Source organism: Pelophylax lessonae, assembly GCF_965119305.1.
Source record: "Pelophylax lessonae genome assembly, chromosome: 3".
NCBI classification, from domain to species: domain Eukaryota; kingdom Metazoa; phylum Chordata; class Amphibia; order Anura; family Ranidae; genus Pelophylax; species Pelophylax lessonae.
Window position 1 is genome coordinate 496,113,944 of NC_138770.1, and position 20,075 is coordinate 496,134,018.

General features: G+C 43.4%; 1 protein-coding gene across 1 annotated transcript in view; it reads left to right on the top strand.

The window, feature by feature from the left end:
• LOC309549718 (interferon-induced, double-stranded RNA-activated protein kinase-like) overlaps positions 1-20,075 on the top strand; it is a 363,835-nt gene that overhangs the window by 198,344 nt on the left and 145,416 nt on the right. Inside the window, exons 13-14 of the mRNA XM_082250192.1 lie at positions 1,135-1,315; positions 9,410-9,553. Of these exons, the coding sequence (XP_082106318.1) occupies positions 1,135-1,315; positions 9,410-9,553 (325 nt within the window). The remainder of the gene's footprint in view (positions 1-1,134; positions 1,316-9,409; positions 9,554-20,075) is intronic.

The window sequence follows — 20,075 nt, forward strand, 5'->3', positions numbered from 1 at the left end:
CTCCGACAGTCGCCGCCCCCGCCCCTCTTTTGGGGTTGTGTTCTTATTACCTACTGCTATGCTACCAAACTGAGTTGGGAGTGGTCACTGCAAGGGGGTATTGACCAGATGGGACAGCCCCCATGGGTGTGTATATGCAAATGCCTTTGTTCTTTTGCCTAGCCTAGTCTTTATGCCTACTACTCCTGCGGAGCGGAAGCCAATACCCAACAGTGATGACTTAGAGGCGGCGGCGACTGTCGGAGGACTCAGAGAGAGGAATTTTATAGGTAAGATTTTACAAAAATTCGTTTTTATGGTAAGATCTTACAAAAATCCTATTTTATTACAGAAGAGAAGCTAGTCACCAATAACATTAAATAAAATCAACCACAAAGTAAATGAGTAATGCAATATAAAAGAATGATGGTACTATGGAAATACAAATGCTATCTGTATATTAGGACAAATTTCAGGGCAGAAAAGAAAAACAAGAGAAATAAAGGTGATACATTACGCAGACCTCCTGGTCATCTGAAGTCTGGGTTCAAAGAGGAGGGGTTTTATGTAGAGCTTTGACTTGTTTTTATATACCTTCTCTACCCAACCCCCTTTAGATAAAATAAGAAATACATGGAAAAAAAAACACACCTTTAACTTAATGCTGACCAGGTAGAGGTCCCCCTCACAGCCCCCCCCTCCCCCCTCCCCAAGTGATTCCCTCCAGACAAGGGACTTCATTGTTTTAAACAACATTACATTGTTTGTAGATACCATCTTTATACCAAGCAGCATCGTGGACAAAAGAAAAACCTTCAGACCTTCAAAGATACCAACTCTTGATACTATACAACCCACTCTCCCTGCACAATTATTGCCTCTAGATACAGTACAACAGAGCTGTTTTATGATGTCAGCTGTTCTCAGAATGTCCAGGCAGTGTTCTGAAACTTTAGTCCTAAAAAGTTCACTATAATGTTCATTTCAGGTAAAAATTATTGTAGACGTCAATATCTCCATTACAGTCATTAACAGGTCCCAGTAGTGATGTGGCTACCAGTTTAAAAAACAGACTTTTAGAATTGTTCAAGCATACCTTTCTTTGAGAAACCCTGTCTTAAGAAATAATAAACCTTTTGTTGTTTTGTTTTGTAGGCAGAACAGGAAGCTAAAGTGCCTGTTCATACAAATGGAATGGTGTGCAAAAGGAACATTGGAAGACTGGATTGAAAGGATGGAAAAAATTAATAAGCTCAAGAGTCTTGATATTTTCCAACAAATAGTAGATGGAGTGGAGTACATTCATTCAAAAAATTTAATTCACAGAGACCTAAAAGTAAGTTATTGCCCATAAAGTTGTCTTGTAAGCAGTTTTCTTAGTCCCCGTTCACACTAAGGCGACCTGTGAGGCGACGTAGGTCGCCTTCCATAGGGAAGCTGCGGACCCGTTCTAATAGGAGCGACACAAGTCGCTCCAACTTAGAAAAAGGGTCCGGAGCTTCTTTGGGGCGACCCGGAGCAACCGTCATAGACTTCAATGTTATGAAGTCCATGCCGGCCGCTCCGAGGTCGCGGCGCGCTGCTCGCACCGTGACCTCGGAGGTCACCCCCCCAAGTCGGATCGCCCCAGTGTGAACGGGGCCTTAAACTATCTTTAAACATTAATCTAAATACATTTTTGTATGTTTGTTATGAATAAAATATAAACATAAAGTTGTGCATTGTTTAACAGTTGGATATAGAGTAATTCACAAGTTGTAAACTGGGGGGAGCATGGCTGGCTTGATTGCGAACTTAGCGGCAGTATAATCTAGCAGCTTTGGTTCTCTTCGATCATCCTACAAGGCATCCTGCATCCTTTCACTTCCCAACTGGCACAGTGACACTCCTCTTGTGGGTGGGCACCCGCCCGAGCAGCAGCCATGGTTAAAATCAGAATATTCTTTGCACCCTCTATCTACTACAGTACGCACAGCTACAAGGGCCTCTCAAAGCTAAACTTGGTGACCTGGAAAATAGTTCCCATCAGAACAATCTCCATATTGTAGGCTTCTCTGAGGCCTCAGAGGGATTTCACCCAGAACGGTTTCTTCACTCATGGCTGCGAGAAGATTTTGGAATTAAAGCACGGTCATTCACCTTTGTCATTGAGCTCATCGCATCGCAACCATCCACGTCCTCCCTCGGGTGCCCCCCACGCTCCCTAATTGAACAGATCCTTAACCATGGCTTGGCTAGATCATTTTGGATCTGCACCCATACGTAACTGATGTTTGATCATACCCAATCTCCACATTTGCTCCTACAGTGATGGCTTCCTGATTTTGCTCCCTCCTGTGGGCAAGATGACCTGACAATGGATAACCCATATGTTCCGATCTATCACACAACTGCACCTTGAGGGGACATTTTCCTCCAGTTTATGGAGACCCTTTCTTTTAAAGGTATATATGCCCATTATAATAAAGTACTGTAATAAGTCTCATATACTCTGTCTTCAAGAAATACATCTAACTGGCACCAAATTATTAGCCCTTAAACGCCATTGGCTTGCGAAATCATTTCATGCCACTCATACCTTTTTACTCCAGAGGAGTCTCTATATTGTTAGGTAAATTCCTCCCAGCTGATATTATACAAATTAAAACCAATCAGGAGGGGCGATGTATTGTACTTCCTTACAAATTGCCTCGGTGATACTTGCGTTGGTCAACTTGTATGCCCCCCCACCCTTCATGGGAATTGCTAACCAAATTATCCCTCCTAAACCTTTTCCGACCCTGTGGCCCTCTACTTTGTCAGGGACTTTAAAGCTGTCTTGAACCCTGCTATGGACAGCTTGATGGGTGGTGGTGGTAAATCCTATCCCACATTTATTAATTAACTGCAAGTGTATGGTCTTACTGATACATGGCGGTGAAAGCATCCCTTATGTTCTTCAGTATTCCTGTCACTCCGACTCCTTTCACACCATGTCTCGATGGATTTGGCCTTTGCCTTAGCCTCTAATTCCTCTTGTCTCTGAAGTGTTATTTTTACCCAGGGGTTTATCAAATCACTAGTCTCTACCCCTACTGTAGAAGTCAATACCGACGTAATGTGTATAGGGGCGGAGCCTGTTCGTCTATTTCAAACTGTGGCCATAGTAGCCATTGAATGTCTGTAAAGCCCGCACAGCTGCTTGTACCTATTTTGTGAGTATACATTGCTTTTAATATACTGCATAGGATTCCTTAATGACAGAGAGTACTAGATGTCTACCTTATATATGGATCGTTTTCCATGAAAGGGATTTGAAAGATTTAAACCAGAGATCTACACCTGATTGAATATATCCCCACATGGGGAACTGCTTTATCTGACCTGCTGGTGAAATAGTGGTTAGATACTAAGATGAGAGGCTCATTCATAGGGGTGGTGGAGAAGCACAGAGCACTTTGCATTTTTTGGATTTTTGCACTGAAGTATCACCCACTGAGATTTTATGGACTATTTTTGCACATTATTGTAATATTTTTCATGGTATAATAATAATTTTATTGCTAGCACCTTCCACTTTTTTGCATTTTATGGACTATTTATTATCTTACATTATTGATTAATATTAATAATGCTAGCACTTTGTATTTTTTTTTTTGTACTTTATGGATTATTTCTTCACATTATTTATTAATATTTGATGCGATTATTGTTGAATTATTAGCACTTTTTGCCATTTTTTCGAGCGCAGCACTATTTGAAATTTTTTCAGTATATCAGATCATCTCTCTCCCTCTCTCCCCCCCTCTCTCCCTCCCTCTCTCTCTCTCTCTCTCTCTCTCTCTCTCTCTCTCTCTCCCCCTCTCCCTCCCTCCCTTCCTCCCTCCCTCTCTCCCTCTCTCTCCCTCTCTCTCCCTCCCTCTCTCCCTCCCTCTCTCTCCCTCCCTCTCTCTCCCTCTCCCTCTCTCTCCCTCTCTCTCCCTCTCCCTCCCTCTCTCTCCCTCTCCCTCCCTCTCCCTCTCTCTCCCTCTCCCTCCCTCTCCCTCCCTCTCCCTCCCTCTCCCTCCCTCTCTCTCCCTCTCTCTCTCCCCCTCCCCACGACGTAGTCCCACTTTGTGAATTCGCAAATTCTCCCTCTCCCTCCCTCTCCCTCCCTCTCCCTCCCTCTCCCTCCCTCTCCCTCCCTCTCTCTCCCTCTCTCTCTCTCTCTCCCCCTCCCCACGACGTAGTCCCACTTTGTGAATTCGCAATGGTTGGAGGATGAGATGGTGCAGGAGGAATGTGAGCAAGGTATTGCGAATTACTGAAATGCAAACTTAGATACTGTCAATCCCTCTACAGAGTGGGAGGCTTTTAAGTCTACTCTGCGGGGCAATTTTATGTCTATTACTTGTGCACTAATTAAAAATGCCCAACAGGGTACTGAATAATTTAGAAAATGCTATACTAGTGGCGGAATCTGATTGTTACTACACCTGACCCTAGCACACGGGACATATGGTTACATAAACGCAATATGAGCTTTGCCTGTTAGATCTTAAAAATATAAAAATATGCTTTATACTACCCAAAAAAGCTTTGAACATGGCAATAAAGCTGGTCATCTACTTGCTTGCTTAGCCAGACCTGACCACACTCCTTACTCTATTCCCTGGATTTAAACACCCCTGGGCCACATTAGTAAAACCCCGCATGATAGTAGCTGCTTTCTTATCTTTCCTAACAAAACAGAATGTTCCTTTATTTAAGCACGATAATGGTACATAGTCCATAATATGGAAGCAAGCAAAGTGACATAATACACACTGGCAATGAAAGCAAAGGCATATTCCTAAAACAGACATATATATATACAGTTTATTAGAAATTTAACAGTGCCCACATCTTCCCCACAGCGGGTACACCCTGGCCATCTCAGAGGGAAATTCCTTGCAGTCTCTGAGGCATGTAATAGACCCTGTGCAGAAATTTTATCTGAATTTACTTGTCCCTTGCAGAAATTAACAGTCTAACGCTGTCCTCAAGGAAATCCTCCCTAGTCTTCTCTGTCAAGGTTGGGTAAATCCGTTTTCCATAAATTCCATAGTCTTTCCATCTTGGGGGAGTCCGTACTAAGCAAATCTAAGTAAAGAGTGGATAAAGATTTGGATAGTAAGTCCTGGGCCAGTAATTCCTCAATAGGGTCCATAGTTAGATTTGAGGGAGCGGGAAACTGAACTCTTGTGGCACGTAATTGAAAATACCGAAATAACATCCAACCCAGAAACTTAAACTTGTCCCTAAGGTTTGAAAAGGGGAGCAAGTTACCAGCTGAGAAAATATCTTGTATGAGCTTTTTTTTTTCAATCTTATTTTATTAAAAGATGAATAGAAAAAGAATGTACAACAATATAAAAAGTTATTTATACCAAGTTATACAATATAGTACAAAGATAAGGATCATAAGAAAATTAGCATAGTTACAACATTGTGCATTTTCACAATCTGATTTTTTTTTTTTTGGTCTATTTTCTGGCACCTGACGCTTCCTACACATTCTAAGAGACTGTTACGTATATTAGATTTTCATTCCAAGAAATCGCTACTGCAATCTTGGAAGGGGTCACTATCGCCCATTGGCTGAGACTTGTTAATTACTCCCTGCCTCTGTATAAACTTACCTTTGAGCTCAGGGATAAAAAACAAAAGTGTTTCATAAAAAATGGGGCAATGGGATTTCTAGACCTCTAACTGTGGCTCCTGTATTGTCATTGCTCTAATGATGTCCCTATATGGTCATAATTGTTTTGCACATAATTGTTTTGCACTTTACTTTAAGGCTCGGTTCACATTTATGCGAGTGCGGGAAGGCTGCGAATTCGCAGCCTGTTCCCGCATCGCACACGCACCCCCAGCAGTTCACACTGCCATATGCGATCCGCTGGGGGTGTCAATGTAATCTTAACGACACCCCCAGTTTGATCGCATATCGCAGTGCGATCGTGCAGTTCGCACAGGAGCGGATCGCACAAGTGTGAAACGCTGTGCGATCCGATCCTGATGCGGCTGCAAAAATGCCTCCTGTGCGTCTTTGCTCCGGGTGCGATGCGAATTTAGCCATACAAACTGTATGGCTAAACTCGCACCGCACAACTGATCACATGTAATGTCGGAGCAGTGCGCTCCGACATTACATGCGAACCCGGCACTCGCAGAAGTGTGAACCGGGGCTTAGATGTTATTTTTACTTATGCTGTATTCTTGCTTGTTTTTTACCACTCAAAAAATTAAACCTATCTTTTAAAAAAAAAAAAAGTTTTGAACTGAACTACACAAAGCGAGGCTTCTAATTTTGGTGTGCACACTTCCTTGTCCTTCTCTATTATGTTGATGGCATTAAAAAAATTGCAGAAGAAAATTAGCCTGGTAAGCATTAAAATCAAAAGTTGTTTGATGGCATCAGTTCACTTCATTTGTATATATTCTCCACGTTGTCCTGACATACACCACTGTATACGCGAAATCAAAAGCAGGGTAATGTTATCAACAAAAATATACAGAAATCACACTTTTTCCATATTGTAATCACTTAACCATATGTCAAACTCCAAAATGGTTACCTTGGTAATACATGTTTTGCAAGATCTATATATTTACACAGATATAGTATTTTTGTACGTTTTTTTTTTTTTTTTTGTGTTAAGAAAAACTTGACCAAAACAGTTTGCATGCTGGTTCTGGCAGGCCTATATTTAATGGGGTTTCGAATTTCAAACCTTTTATGCATGTTATAACTTAACTAAGTAAAACGGGCCTTGATTTTGCAGTTATATACCATGGGTATAGAAAATGATCCCCCCTCCCCCCTTTAAAATCACATTTTGTCGCTGCAGCAGCCTGAAATGAGCACATGGGCACTTTCAACTGTTATCAGCTGTGGTCATTTTCATTGGCTCAGCAAAAAAATTGCTTTTCTGGAGCATTTCAAGTCCCTGATAGTGCAACTGAAGCAAACAATCAACTGTGGGTGGCAAGGCACTGTCAAAAGATTTCTGAGATAAAGTTGTGGACAGGCAGAAAATGAATGCAAAAAAAAAAAAAAAAAATATCAAAGGCTTTATCAATTCCTAGAAGCACATTGAAGTCTATTATTAAAAAGTGGGAGGTATTTGGTACAACACAGATCCTCCCTGGGTCAGGACGTCGCTCCAAACTGAATATAAGAGCCAGGAGGAAACTGATCAGAAAGGCTAACGAGAGGCCTACAGCACCTCGGAAGCAGTTGCAGGAATTTGACAATGAGTGGTCATTGTGTACATGTATCACAAATTTTCCACAAATATGGCTTGTATGGGAGTAGGAGGGTTGCAAGAAAAATGCCACTGCTCAAGAAAGGCCATGTGCAGTCATGACTGAGCTTTGCCAAAATGCCCATTAAACATTCTGAGGCCACACAGAAAAAGGTGTTATGGCCAGATTAGATTAAAATTGAATACTTTTTTTGTCTGGCGCAAATCCAGTACAGCTGACCATCCAAATAACACCATTCTTACGGTAAAGCATGTAGGTGGTGGTATCCTATTATAAGAGGGTTTCTCTGCAGCTAGGGCTGGAGCACTTGTCAGGATAGAAGAAAAAAAGGGATGGGGCAAAATACCATCAAATTCCTGAGGAAAATCTGCTGCCCTCTGCCAGAAAGTTGTCAATGGGGACAATGGGTTTACCTTTTACCATGACAATGACCAAAGCAATCCGCAAAAATGACCACACAGTAGTTGAGGAGAAAAAGGTCAATGTCCTTGCGTGGACTAGTCAGAGCCCACACTGTTAACCACTTGCCGACCGCCGAACGACTATTTACTGCGGCGGTCAGCCCCTCACAGGCAAAGCGACGTAGATCTACGTCGCTCGCCTGTCAGGATCTAGGGGGCGAGCGCGCGCCTCCGCTCGTTTCCTTAGCAGTCCGCAATGTCCGCCGGTCACTCGCGATCTCCCTGTGGAGAGGGAGAAAAGCAGGCGGGTGATGTAAACACAGCCGCCTGTCATTCTCCCCTGTGTAAGAACAGAGATCATATGGTCCTGCTATGTAGGATCGTATGTCTCTGTTGTTACACCGCTAGCCACACCCCTTTACAGTTAGCACGCCCCTAGGGACACACTTAACCCCTTGATCACTAATAAAGTTAACCCCGTCCATGCCAGTGTAAATTTTACAGTAACAGTGCATATGTATAGCACTGATTACTGTAGTAATGTCACTGGTAACCCCAAAAGTGTCAAAAATGTCAGTCAAGGGTCCGATCTGTCCGCCGCAATGTCGCAGTCCCGCAAAAAAAATCACAGATCGCCGCCATTACTCGTTAAAAAAAACAAAACACCAAAAATGACAGAAATCTTTCCCTTAGTAAACGCAACAACTTTTGGGCAAAACAATCAAAATATGCTTATTGCAATTTTTTTTTTACCAAACATATGTAGCAGAAAACAAATTGGCCAAAAATGTTAAAAAAATTTGATTCTTTCATTTTTTGGGGGGAATTTCATATAAAAAAAATGTGAAAAATATTGTTATTTTTAAAAAATTTACGCTTTTTTTTGTTTATAGCTCAAAAAGTAAAAATCGCACAGGTGATCAAATACCACCAAAAGAAAGCTCTGTTTGTGGGAAAAAAAGGACGTCAATTTCATTTGGGTACAGTGTCGCATGACCGCGCAATTGTCCATTAAAGTCACGCAGTACCGAATCGCAAAATAGGGCCTGGTCAGGAAGGGGGTAAAATCTTCCGGGGCTTAAGTGGTTAATTACTTGAAGACTGCAGTCCAGAAACAATCGCCATCAAATTTACCTCAAGTTGAGCAGTTCTGCAAAGAAGAGTGGGCAAATCTTGCAAAGATTTGCAAGGTTGGTAGACATATCCCAACAGACTAAAGGCTGTTATTACAGCAAAAGGTGGTTCAACAAAATACTGACACAAGTGGGTGATTATTTTTCCAACTCAATTCTGTTCTTGAATTATTTTCTGACATGTTGGTGTTGGATCTTATAAGTTGCAGTTGAGTAAATAAAGATGGATAAAACAAAATGTGTCTGTCTGCACTTCAGGCTGCAAAGCAACAAAATATGATTATTTTAAAGGGGGTGATTATTTTCTAAACCCACTGTACATGAATAATATAAACAAAATCGCAATTATGAATTGTTACAGAGACTGTTTTTTCCTTGTAAGACTCCTTGACAAATCTATTACCTGTCTCTTCTCATTTAGAATGAACAACTAAACGTGCATGCATAACCCCATTCATCTAAAACCCATTCTCTTTTGGCCTGGCTCAAATGCTGTAAAGAAGCACTTTAGTTTTACAATTGCTTCTCTATTGTCTGTAGATTTGGAGATTGCCTATGGGCCCTTTGAAGTGCATAGTATGTCATTGTCTGCAGTGTAAAATAATATTTATCTCTTCTATTTTACAGCCTCCAAATATTTTGTTTGCAGAAGATATGGTAGTAAAGATAGCGGATTTTGGTCTGGTTACCCCAGTAAGTGAAAAACTGGAGAGAGACCGATTACTCAGGACAGCTGGAAGGGGAACCGAACGTTACATGGCTCCAGAACAGGTAAGCATGTCACTGTACAGCTGGCACAGTTCTTTTTTCCTAACATGCCTGTATGTTTCTAGATAATCCAACCCAGAGACTTAATTGTGGAAGAGTTGCTGACAAGTGTTCAACAATGATATAGTTCTTTAGGACTGGCCACAGATATCTAGAAACCTGTTAGAACCTTTTTTTTTCCAGCATACAGCATACATATAGAGTATAATGGATTCCCAAGAAAGGGAAGTTATTCCTCATTATACATTGTAGTATGGAGCATAAAAAAGTTAGAAGAAAGTTGCTTTGCAGTTATTTGGGACATGGACAGTTTTAGATATTTTGTCAGCACGGGTAAAAAAAAAAAAGGTAGCATTTATATCAAAGTTTAGCAAAAGGAAATAACTAATGAGAAAAGATAATGATCTTGGCCAATATGTTGGAGAACCTCATCCAATAACCAACCGTTCCCAGGCTTTGATGCTCTCGCAATCTTTGGGGGTCATGTGAACCTGAATTGTATCTTTACAGGGCAGAGTAACAAATTCACTTTATTATATAGTACATACATAACCAGTGCTTACATTGCCCATTCTCCACAACAACCTACTGTAACCCTGCCCAAGAACAATCCAATACTTTAGGTATGAAAGAACACACCACTTTCCCCTCTCTCCTATTATGCAGATCTCCGTGGCAGTCACTGGGTCCTTCAGAACTCATGTGCGGGTGGCCTAGGTCTACCTAGCACTTAGCAAGTCAAAATGTACACGGGTATCTCAGAAGTGGATTAAAGCAGTAAGTCTACCCATCAGAATTAAAGCCTAATAGTGAGGCTTAGGAAATTGGAAGTTCAGGGGAACCTCCAAGCCTAATTGACCGAGGAAGTTGTTTTCACAGCACCTGGGCATTCTGAGCACTGGACACTCTCCAGTTTTAGTAAATCAACCCCTTTAAAGTCGACTTATGTTTTATACTGTGGAGTTGATTTACTAAAACTGGAGAGTGCAAAATCTGGTGCAGATCTGCATAGAAGCCAATCAATTTCCAGTTTTTTTTTTTTTTGTCAAAGCTTAATTGAACAAGCTGAAGTTAGAATCTAACTGTTGGGGCATGGCTTGGACCTGGCTGAGTGAGGACGTGCTATACTGGAGCTCCCGGTGCCTCAGTAGACTTTAAACGTTTTTATCACTTAAATACAGTGGCATGTCGGCGGTAAAGAATGGCAAGACAAAGACACACCATGGCCCTCCCGAGACTGGTAACCCGAACGGAGATACCACATTTTTTTCTCGGGCTCACGCAACCCAGCACAAACACCGAGATGGCTGCTCGGCCGCGGCTTCGGACTCACAGGCGCCTTCGGTCTCTCCGGCATCCTCTGGGTGCTCGGACACCTACTCCGGCATACTAGCAGCATTGGCCTCGAGCGAGCAATCCTCTCCATCAGAACCAGACTGCATACCAGCCGGGCTAGAGGAAGCCGACCTCCGGACCCTCCTACAGGGTCTTCCCACGAAGGAAGACATTGAAGCCCTTATTCAGCAGGTGGTGGATGCCAACCAAAGCACCATACAAAAGGTTTGTGGGGAGGTGCAGGGGTTGGGGGGGTCCATCTGGCGGCCGGGGAGTAGGCGGCTGCATCCCTTGCACAAAAGGTGGCTGATTAGGAGGCATCCGGAGACTCCCAGATGGAAGCAGCGATTGCCCTACAACTCCAGCTGGAGGACTTAGAAGGTAGGAGCCATCGAAATTACCTGCGGCTCTGTGGACTCCCTGAAGCTACGGGCAACGAGGATCTGCGGGACACTATTTTTACGATCTTCCATCGGGTTTTGAATGCCACACCGCCTGCCAACATGTAGTTGGATAGGGCCCTAGGTCCCAAATTCCCTGACCAACGCCAGCCTGGAGATGTAATCTGCCGCCTCCATCACTACTCCCATAAAGAAAGCATCCTCTGCAAAGCTTGGGAAGCTGGCTAGATAGATTTTGATGGTTCACAAATTAAAATACTACCAGATATCTCTCGAGCCACTCTACAACGTAGAGCTCTTATCCGCCCTGTGCTGGACCAGGTCCAACAGCTTATCGCTGGGGTTACCCCATATATGTCACGATCCGGAAGGGCCCTGCTTCATTCACTTTCTCTCACAAACTGACCTGCCAGACCTTTTTACATTCTTGGAGGTGGACCCCATCCCAGTACCCAACTGGCTGCAGCTATTACCGAGGATGCCGGGCAGATTGGGGCCTGGCTTCATCCCGCACAAGGTTTCCCTAATGCCAGCCCAGGCAGCGTCGTCGTTCCAGAGCGCCTACTTCGGATGGTTCCTGGGAATCCGGACTCCTGGCGGTAACTGAACTTTGATCGGGTTATAAGCTTGTTTATTCTTTTTGCATTACCGGATTTATCGTGGACTCTCGAACGGTGAAAGACACGATATTGAAGGTTCTTGACCTCCATTGCCTGATACTATCATCATGGCTTGCATGTTCCCTGGTGGACCCAATGTGTTCTTCTCAGACTCTTCATTGAAGGGCTTTGCTCCTTAATTTTTTTTTCCTCTTCTTCCCCCTGGCATTGCTGGGGTAAATGAGTTGGTAGACTACTCAAATGCAATTTGAACACTAAATGTCAATACCAGTCCCAGCTATGATGAGACTCAGGTCGACCAGGGGAGTTTTTTCACCTCATACCCCCCCCTTTTTTTTCCCTCTTTTTCTCCGCCCTTGCCCCAGACACACAATGTTTGGGCTTCCCTTAGTGGTCTGGTGTGGCCCCTCCCTTTTTGAAGGATCTGGCGCTGGAAGTCAACTTGCCTAAAATATTCTTTGTCGTCGGGGGGAAGGGGAGGAAGAGAGAAGGAGAATTATGATTGGACGAATCTGCTTTGTTGGTAGAGGCTGTGGCCTATTGCATCCATTTCAGATGCTCACCTCTGGCTTGTGGTTTCCCCCGGGGGGTCGGTTGATGGAGTTGGGGCATGGTGTAGCTGCACTCAATGTGACCCTGTGTGGGGCAAATTGCCTTATATGGGGAATGGGGTGACATGCATCAAAGAACCCAGCAGATCCGTGGTGTTCTGTACCTTCTGTGCTGACGGCCATTTTTCTGCTTCTGCGCCGTTGGATTCCCTGGGGGGAGGTACACAATCCAGAGTTTTTCTCCATAGCTGTTTTTGTTTAAATAATAGATGATACATTTGGGGGAACTTTACAATGTGATGTTGTTGGGGTGATTGAGATAGATTTTCAAATGGCTGAATAGTCTAGACTGTTAATTATGGTAAAGACATATATGAAGATTTTCCGGGTGCCCACTTTACTCGGACTCCCGGGGTACCAAGCTAGAACCGATGGATCATTTCCTTTACACATTGTTTACTGTTATGTTCGACTATGTTTTTGAAGTACGTTGTTACACAGGTGACCTAATACCTGCTGACGATCCACTGTCCGTATATAATGGCTCCACCCTTTGGCTGTGTCTGACCACTTCCCCTCCTTAGACCTGCACTCAAGTGGCCTTGTGGCCTTGTTTCCTTTTTTTTTTCTCCTCTCCCTTCCTTACCTAAGTGCTTTAGTGGCTTTCCACTAGCTACCCTCCCCTGGTTGGCTGTTTTAGTTGTACCCCACCTGAAATAATTTTATGCCCACCTTCTTTTCTTATTCCTCCCTCCTTCCTTCACAACCCTAGTTTTTTTTTTCCTCTTTTCCTCTCCTTTATCTCAACTTCCAGTCCTTTCTTCTCCCCATCTCCTTATCTCTATTCTCCTCCTTTATAGCATTTTCTCCCCCCTTTTCTCTCCTTCCCCTCCCTCCCCCACCACTTTTTTTCCCCCTAGTGTTGGGCGCAGGATGGATTCCTTATGTTTGGTTTCGCTCCAGGGGACTCAAAACACCTGAGAAAAGATGCATGCTACTACATGATCTTAAATGATTGGGAGCTGATGTAGCATTTATCCAGGAGACGCATTTCAGGGGTGACGGCTTTCCCCTCCTTAGAAATCAGTACTACCCTTTGACCTACCACGCCGCTAATACCTTGGCTAAATCAAAGGGAGGTCTCTATCTTGATTTCTGCTAAGGTACCCTGGAAGTTTTTGAATACTCTCGTAGACGCTGGGGGGACGTTTTCTATTTTTAAACAAATTGGCGGCACCAAAGTTACTTTGGCCACTATTTATGCCCCTAATGTACAGCAGGACCTCTTCCTTAGAAACACTCTTGACAAGCTCCTGGATTTTACTGAGGGCCAGTTGATCTTATGGGGGGACTTTAATGATCCTCTAATACCTAGCGTAGACACTTCTTCAGGGTCTTCTTCGATCCTCCCGGGGCCACGTAAACTCCCCTCGAAATCCCTTCATAGAGCACAACTTGTAGATGTATGAAGGCTATTCCACTCACGGGAGAGAGACTACACCTTTTATTCTGCTCCGCATAAAATATATTCCCACTAAAATTACATTTTCCTCCTGCATACTCAGTTACGCTTGGTGGTTGATTCATCTATTGGCTCGATAACTGGTCAGACCATGCACCAATTGTCCTAAGATATAACCTCTCTGGTTCCCAACATTACAAGACCGCGACTTTGAAGTTAAATGAGAGCCTCTTTCAGGACCCTGTCATTCTTGCTGATGTTTTGCAGGAGATTACTTGGTATTTTCAGACACATAATGCACCTGATTGTGATCCAGCTGAAGTCGGGGAGGCACACAAGTCAGTGATACAGGGAGTCCTGATTAAGCACGGCGCCAGAGTCAAGAGGAAGAGAGAAGCAAAGTTGTCATGTCTTCTGGCCGACCTACAGCACTTAGAGAAGCATTACACAAACCTATCCCGACTCCTGACACTGAGGGCTCATGTACACTGCAACTTTAGGAGCAGTTGGGCGTTTTTTCAGAAGCCCCTGAACCCACCTCTATGTTATCTTATCTGTCCATGTACACATGGTCGTTTACAGTCATTTGCAGGCAGTTGAGTTCAGTGTCGTTTTTTGGAAAGCAATTATTTGCGTTCGAACGTGTGTTTCCCGGCGTTTCAAACACAAAAACGCGACCGAACGCAGCCGAACACTTTCACCCGCGTTCAGCACTTGCGTTTTCAGGAGGCCTACATATATATATATATATATATATATATAGTGTGTGTGTGTGTGTATATACAGTGCCTTGCGAAAGTATTCGGCCCCCTTGAACTTTTCGACCTTTTGCCACATTTTAGGCTTCAAACATAAAGATATAAAACTGTAATTTTTTGTGAAGAATCAACAACAAGTGGGACACAATCATGAAGTGAAACAAAATTTATTGGATATTTCAAACTTTTTTAACAAACAAAAAACTGAAAAATTGGGCGTGCAAAATTATTCAGCCCCCTTAAGTTAATACTTTGTAGCGCGATCTTTTGCTGCGATTACAGCTGTAATTTCCTTGGGGTATGTCTCTATCAGTTTTGCACATTGAGAGACTGAAATTTTTGCCCATTCCTCCTTGCAAAACAGCTCGAGCTCAGTGAGGTTTGATGGAGAGCGTTTGTGAACAGCAGTTTTCAGTTCTTTCCACAGATTCTCGATTGGATTCAGGTCTGGACTTTGACTTGGCCATTCTAACACCTGGATATGTTTATTTGTGAACCATTCCATTGTAGTTTTTGCTTTATGTTTTGGATCATTGTCTTGTTGGAAGACAAATCTCCGTCCCAGTCTCAGGTCTTTTGCAGACTCAATCAGGTTTTCTTCCAGAATGGTCCTGTATTTGGCTCCATCCATCTTCCCATCAATTTTAACCATCTTCCCTGTCCCTGCTGAAGAAAAGCAGGCCCAAACCATGATGCTGCCACCACCATGTTTGACAGTGGGGATGGTGTGTTCAGGGTGATGAGCTGTGTTGCTTTTACGCCAAACATAACGTTTTGCGTTGTTGCCAAAAAGTTCGATTTTGGTTTCATCTGACCAGAGCACCTTCTTCCACATGTTTGGTGTGTCTTCCAGGTGGCTCGTGGCAAACTTTAAACAACACTTTTTATGGATATCTTTAAGAAATGGCTTTCTTCTTGCCACTCTTCCATAAAGGCCAGATTTGTGCAGTATACGACTGATTGTTGTCCTATGGACAGAGTCTCCCACCTCAGCTGTAGATCTTTGCAGTTCATCCAGAGTGATCGTGGGCCTCTTGGCTGCATCTCTAATCAGTCTTCTCCTTGTATGAGCTGAAAGTTTTGAGGGATGGCCAGGTCTTCGTAGATTTGCAGTGGTCTGATACTCCTTCCATTTCAATATTATCAATTGCACAGTGCTCCTTGGGATGTATAAAGCTTGGGAAATCTTTTTGTATCCAAATCCGGCTTTAAACTTCTCCACAACAGTATCTCGGACCTGCCTGGTGTGTTCCTTGTTCTTCATGATGCTCTCTGCACTTTAACCACTTGACGTCTGCTCACATTGCTGTTACTGCAGCAATGTGGCTCGTTATCGTCCAGCGACGTAGACCTACGTCGCTGGACTCCTCCCCCTGTAGGCGGCGCTCGCGCGCCACCGGAGGCGCTTCCACTGTTTTCAGTCACAAGGGGAGTCAGGCCAGGGGAGGAGCGGCCGCGATCGCCGCTGCTCTTCCCCGATCGTCGGGGAATCTCCTAAGTGACAGGCAGGGACAGATAGCATGGTTCAGCATAGCTGAACATGCGATCTGTCCCTGACTCAGTCACCTCCCCACGCACACGTTAGTAAGCACCAGGCATACATTAACCCCTCCCTCCAATAAAATGAACCCCTTCCCTGCCAGTGTCATTTTTACAGTAACAGTGCATATATATAGCACTGATTACTGCAGTAATGTCACTGGTACCCCCAAAAGTGTCAAAAATGTCAGTCAAGGGTCCAATCTGTCCGCCGCAATGTCGCAGTCCCGCAAAAAAAATCGCAGATCGCCACCATTACGCGTTAAAAAAAAAAAAAAAACACCAAAAATGACAAATCTTTCCCTTAGTTAGTAAACGCAATAACTTTTGCGCAAACCAATCAAAATACGCTTATTGTGATTTTTTTTTTACCAAACATAGGTAGCAGAAAACAAATTGGCCAGGGTACGCGTTCGCACGCGAGAGCCGCTCGGTCAGCTCTGGCTCTGGTCTGGCTACGTCATGCGGCTCTCGTGTTGTTAGAAAAAAAAAAGAGATAAGCGAGAGCCGCTCAGTCAGCCATATGTTCTAGCGCCCGTTAATTTAACGGGCTTAATGTCTAGTATATATTGTGTGTGTGTGTGTGTGTGTATGTATGTATGTATGTATATATATATATATATATATATATATATATATATATATATATATATATATATATATATATATATATATATATATATATATATATATATATATATACACAGTGGGTACGGAAAGTAAAGTAGTTTCCGTACCCACTGTATATATATATATATATATATATATATATATATATATATATATATTGTGTGTGTATATATACAGTGGGTACGGAAAGTATTCAGACCCGCTTAAATTTTCCACTCTTTGTTATATTGCAGCCATTTGCTAAAATCATTTAAGTTCATTCTTCTTCCTCATGAATGTACACATAGCACCCCAAACTGACAGAAAAACACAGAATTGTTGACATTGTTGCAGATTTATTAAAAAAGAAAAACTGAAATATCACATGGTCCTAAGTATTCAGACCTTTTGCTCAGTATTTAGTAGAAGCCCCCTTTTGATCTAATACAGCCAGGAGTCTTTTTGGGAAAGATGCAACAAGTCTTTCACACCTGGATTTGGGGATCCTCTGCCATTCCTCCTTGCAGATCCTCTCCAGTTCTGTCAGGTTGGATGGTAAACGTTGGTGGACAGCCATTTTTAGGTCTCTCCAGAGATGCTCAATTGGGTTTAAGTCAGGGCTCTGGCTGGGCCATTCAAGAACAGTCACGGAGTTGTTGTGAAGCCACTCCTTCGTTATTTTAGCTGTGTGCTTAGGGTCATTGTCTTGTTGGAAGGTAAACCTTCGGCCCAGTCTGAGGTCCAGAGCACTCTGGAGAAAGTTTTTGTCCAGGATATCCCTGTACTTGGCCGCATTCATCTTTCCCTCGATTGCAACCAGTCGTCCTGTCCCTGCAGCTGAAAAACACCCCCACAGCATGATGCTGCCACCACCATTCTTTACTGTTGGGACTGTATTGGACAGGTGATTAGCAGTGCCTGGTTTTCTCCACACATACCGCTTAGAATTAAGGCCAAAAAGTTCTATTTTGGTCTCATCAGACCAGAGAATCTTACTTCTCACCATCTTGGAGTCCTTCAGGTGTTTTTTTAGCAAACTCCATGCGGGCTTTCATGTGTCTTACACTGAGGAGAGGCTTCCGTCGGGCCACTCTGCCATAAAGCCCCGACTGGTGGAGGGCTGCAGTGATGGTTGACTTTCTACAACTTTCTCCCATCTCCTGACTGCATATCTGGAGCTCAGCCACAGTGATCTTTGGGTTCTTTACCTCTCTCACCAAGGCTCTTCTCCCCCGATTGCTCAGTTTGGCCGGACGGCCAGCTCTAGGAAGGGTTCTGGTCGTCCCAAACGTCTTCCATTTGAGGATTATGGAGGCCACTGTGCTCTTAGGAACCTTTAAGTGCAGCAGAAATCTTTTTGTAACCTTGGCCAGATCTGTGCCTTGCCACAATTCTGTCTCTGAGCTCTTCAGGCAGTTCCTTTTGACCTCATGATTCTCATTTGCTCTGACATGCATTGTGATCTGGAAGGTCTTATATAGACAGGTGTGTGGCTTTCCTAATCAAGTCCAATCAGTATAATCAAACACAGCTGCACTCAAATGAAGGTGTAGAACCATCTCAAGGATGATCAGAAGAAATGGAAAGCACCTGAGTTAAATATGAGTGTCACAGCAAAGGGTCTGAATACTTAGGACCATGTGATATTTCAATTTCAGTTTTTCTTTTTGAATAAATCTGCAACAATGTCAACAATTCTGTGTTTTTCTGTCAGTATGGGGTGCTATGTGTACATTCATGAGGAAGAAGAATGAACCTATATGATTTTAGCAAATGGCTGCAATATAACAAAGAGTGAAAAATGTAAGGGGGTCTGAATACTTTCCGTACCCACTGTGTATGTATATATAATATATATATATATATATACACGGTCACCCTAAACTCCGGTCACCCTGACATGGCAGAGTGGGGTCACCCTGGCATGGCAGAGTCAGGTCACCCTAAATTCCGGTCACCTTGACATGGCAGAGTGGGGTCACCCTGGCATGGCAGAGTCAGGTCACCCCTGCATGGCAGCTGGATGACCCCATTCTGCCATGTCAGGGTGACCTGAGTTTGCAGCTGCCATGTCAGGGTAACCTGACTCTTCCATGCCAGGGTGACCCAACTCTGAAAATTTTGGGTTTGGGTTGTTGTTGGTTTGACGACAACCCCCCCCCCCCAATCGCACCCCCCCCCCCTCAGAATTATCGAGCCAAAACCATCCTTTATTTGTAAAGTAGTGTTCACACAAACCTAACTATTCAAGTTCAAACTATATTACTTTTATTAAAATTCAAACATAACGATTCTGAAAAATAGAAAAGAGATACCCAACTAGATATGTGCATCCTGCCAGGGCAAGCTACCATTGGGAGAAACAAAATAATCAGCAAAGTGATTTCTAATTGCTATAACTCGAGCAGTCGAGCGCAGGTCCTGGAACTGAATGCTTTGGGCAGGGTTTGGAGGCGCAGGCTCAGTGGATCCTCTCTCTTTGTCAATGACAAAGTTATATAGAACACAGCAAGCGAGAACTACTTTAATTGCGTTTTCCACATCCAATTGCATTGCAGATAGGAGTACCCTCCACTTAGCTGCACATATTCCAAATGCGCACTCAACAACTCGTCTTGCAAGGCAGAGTCTATAGTTAAAAATGTTTTCAGTATGACTAAGTCCATGTCCACTATAGGGCCTCATTACGTTTTCAGCAAGGCCAAACGCCTCATCAGCTACAATGAACAATGGAAGGCTAGGCTCTGTTGTACGTGGAAGAGGCTTCCATCCAGGAATCCCAAAACGGCCTTCATATAGGCAAGGCCCCAGGGCAGATTCGCAAAAAATTCTCGAATCCCCCTGACACCCATAGGCTCCAACATCCACACATATGAAGCGTGAATGAGCATCCACCATTCCCAGGAGTATAATAGAAAAATATTTTTTATAATTAAAATATAGTGAACCAGATTTGGGTGGCTTCTTAACTCTTAACGTGCTTTCCGTCCAGAGCTCCCATGCAATTTGCAAAGTCTGTTTTGGTCCAAAATTCAGCAATTACTTCTTCCCACATCTCTTCTGTTGGCACTGGCATTACATCTCCATGTAGCTCCTCCCACATTGCAAAGCAGGTTTCACGTGCCACTTTTGCAACTGTTGCAACCCCCATCATGAAGTAATGGTGTAGGGATGTAAATGATTGGCCTGTTGCCAGAAACCTTTAAATTAGAAAAAAAATAATCATTACATATACAGCATTTACATATAC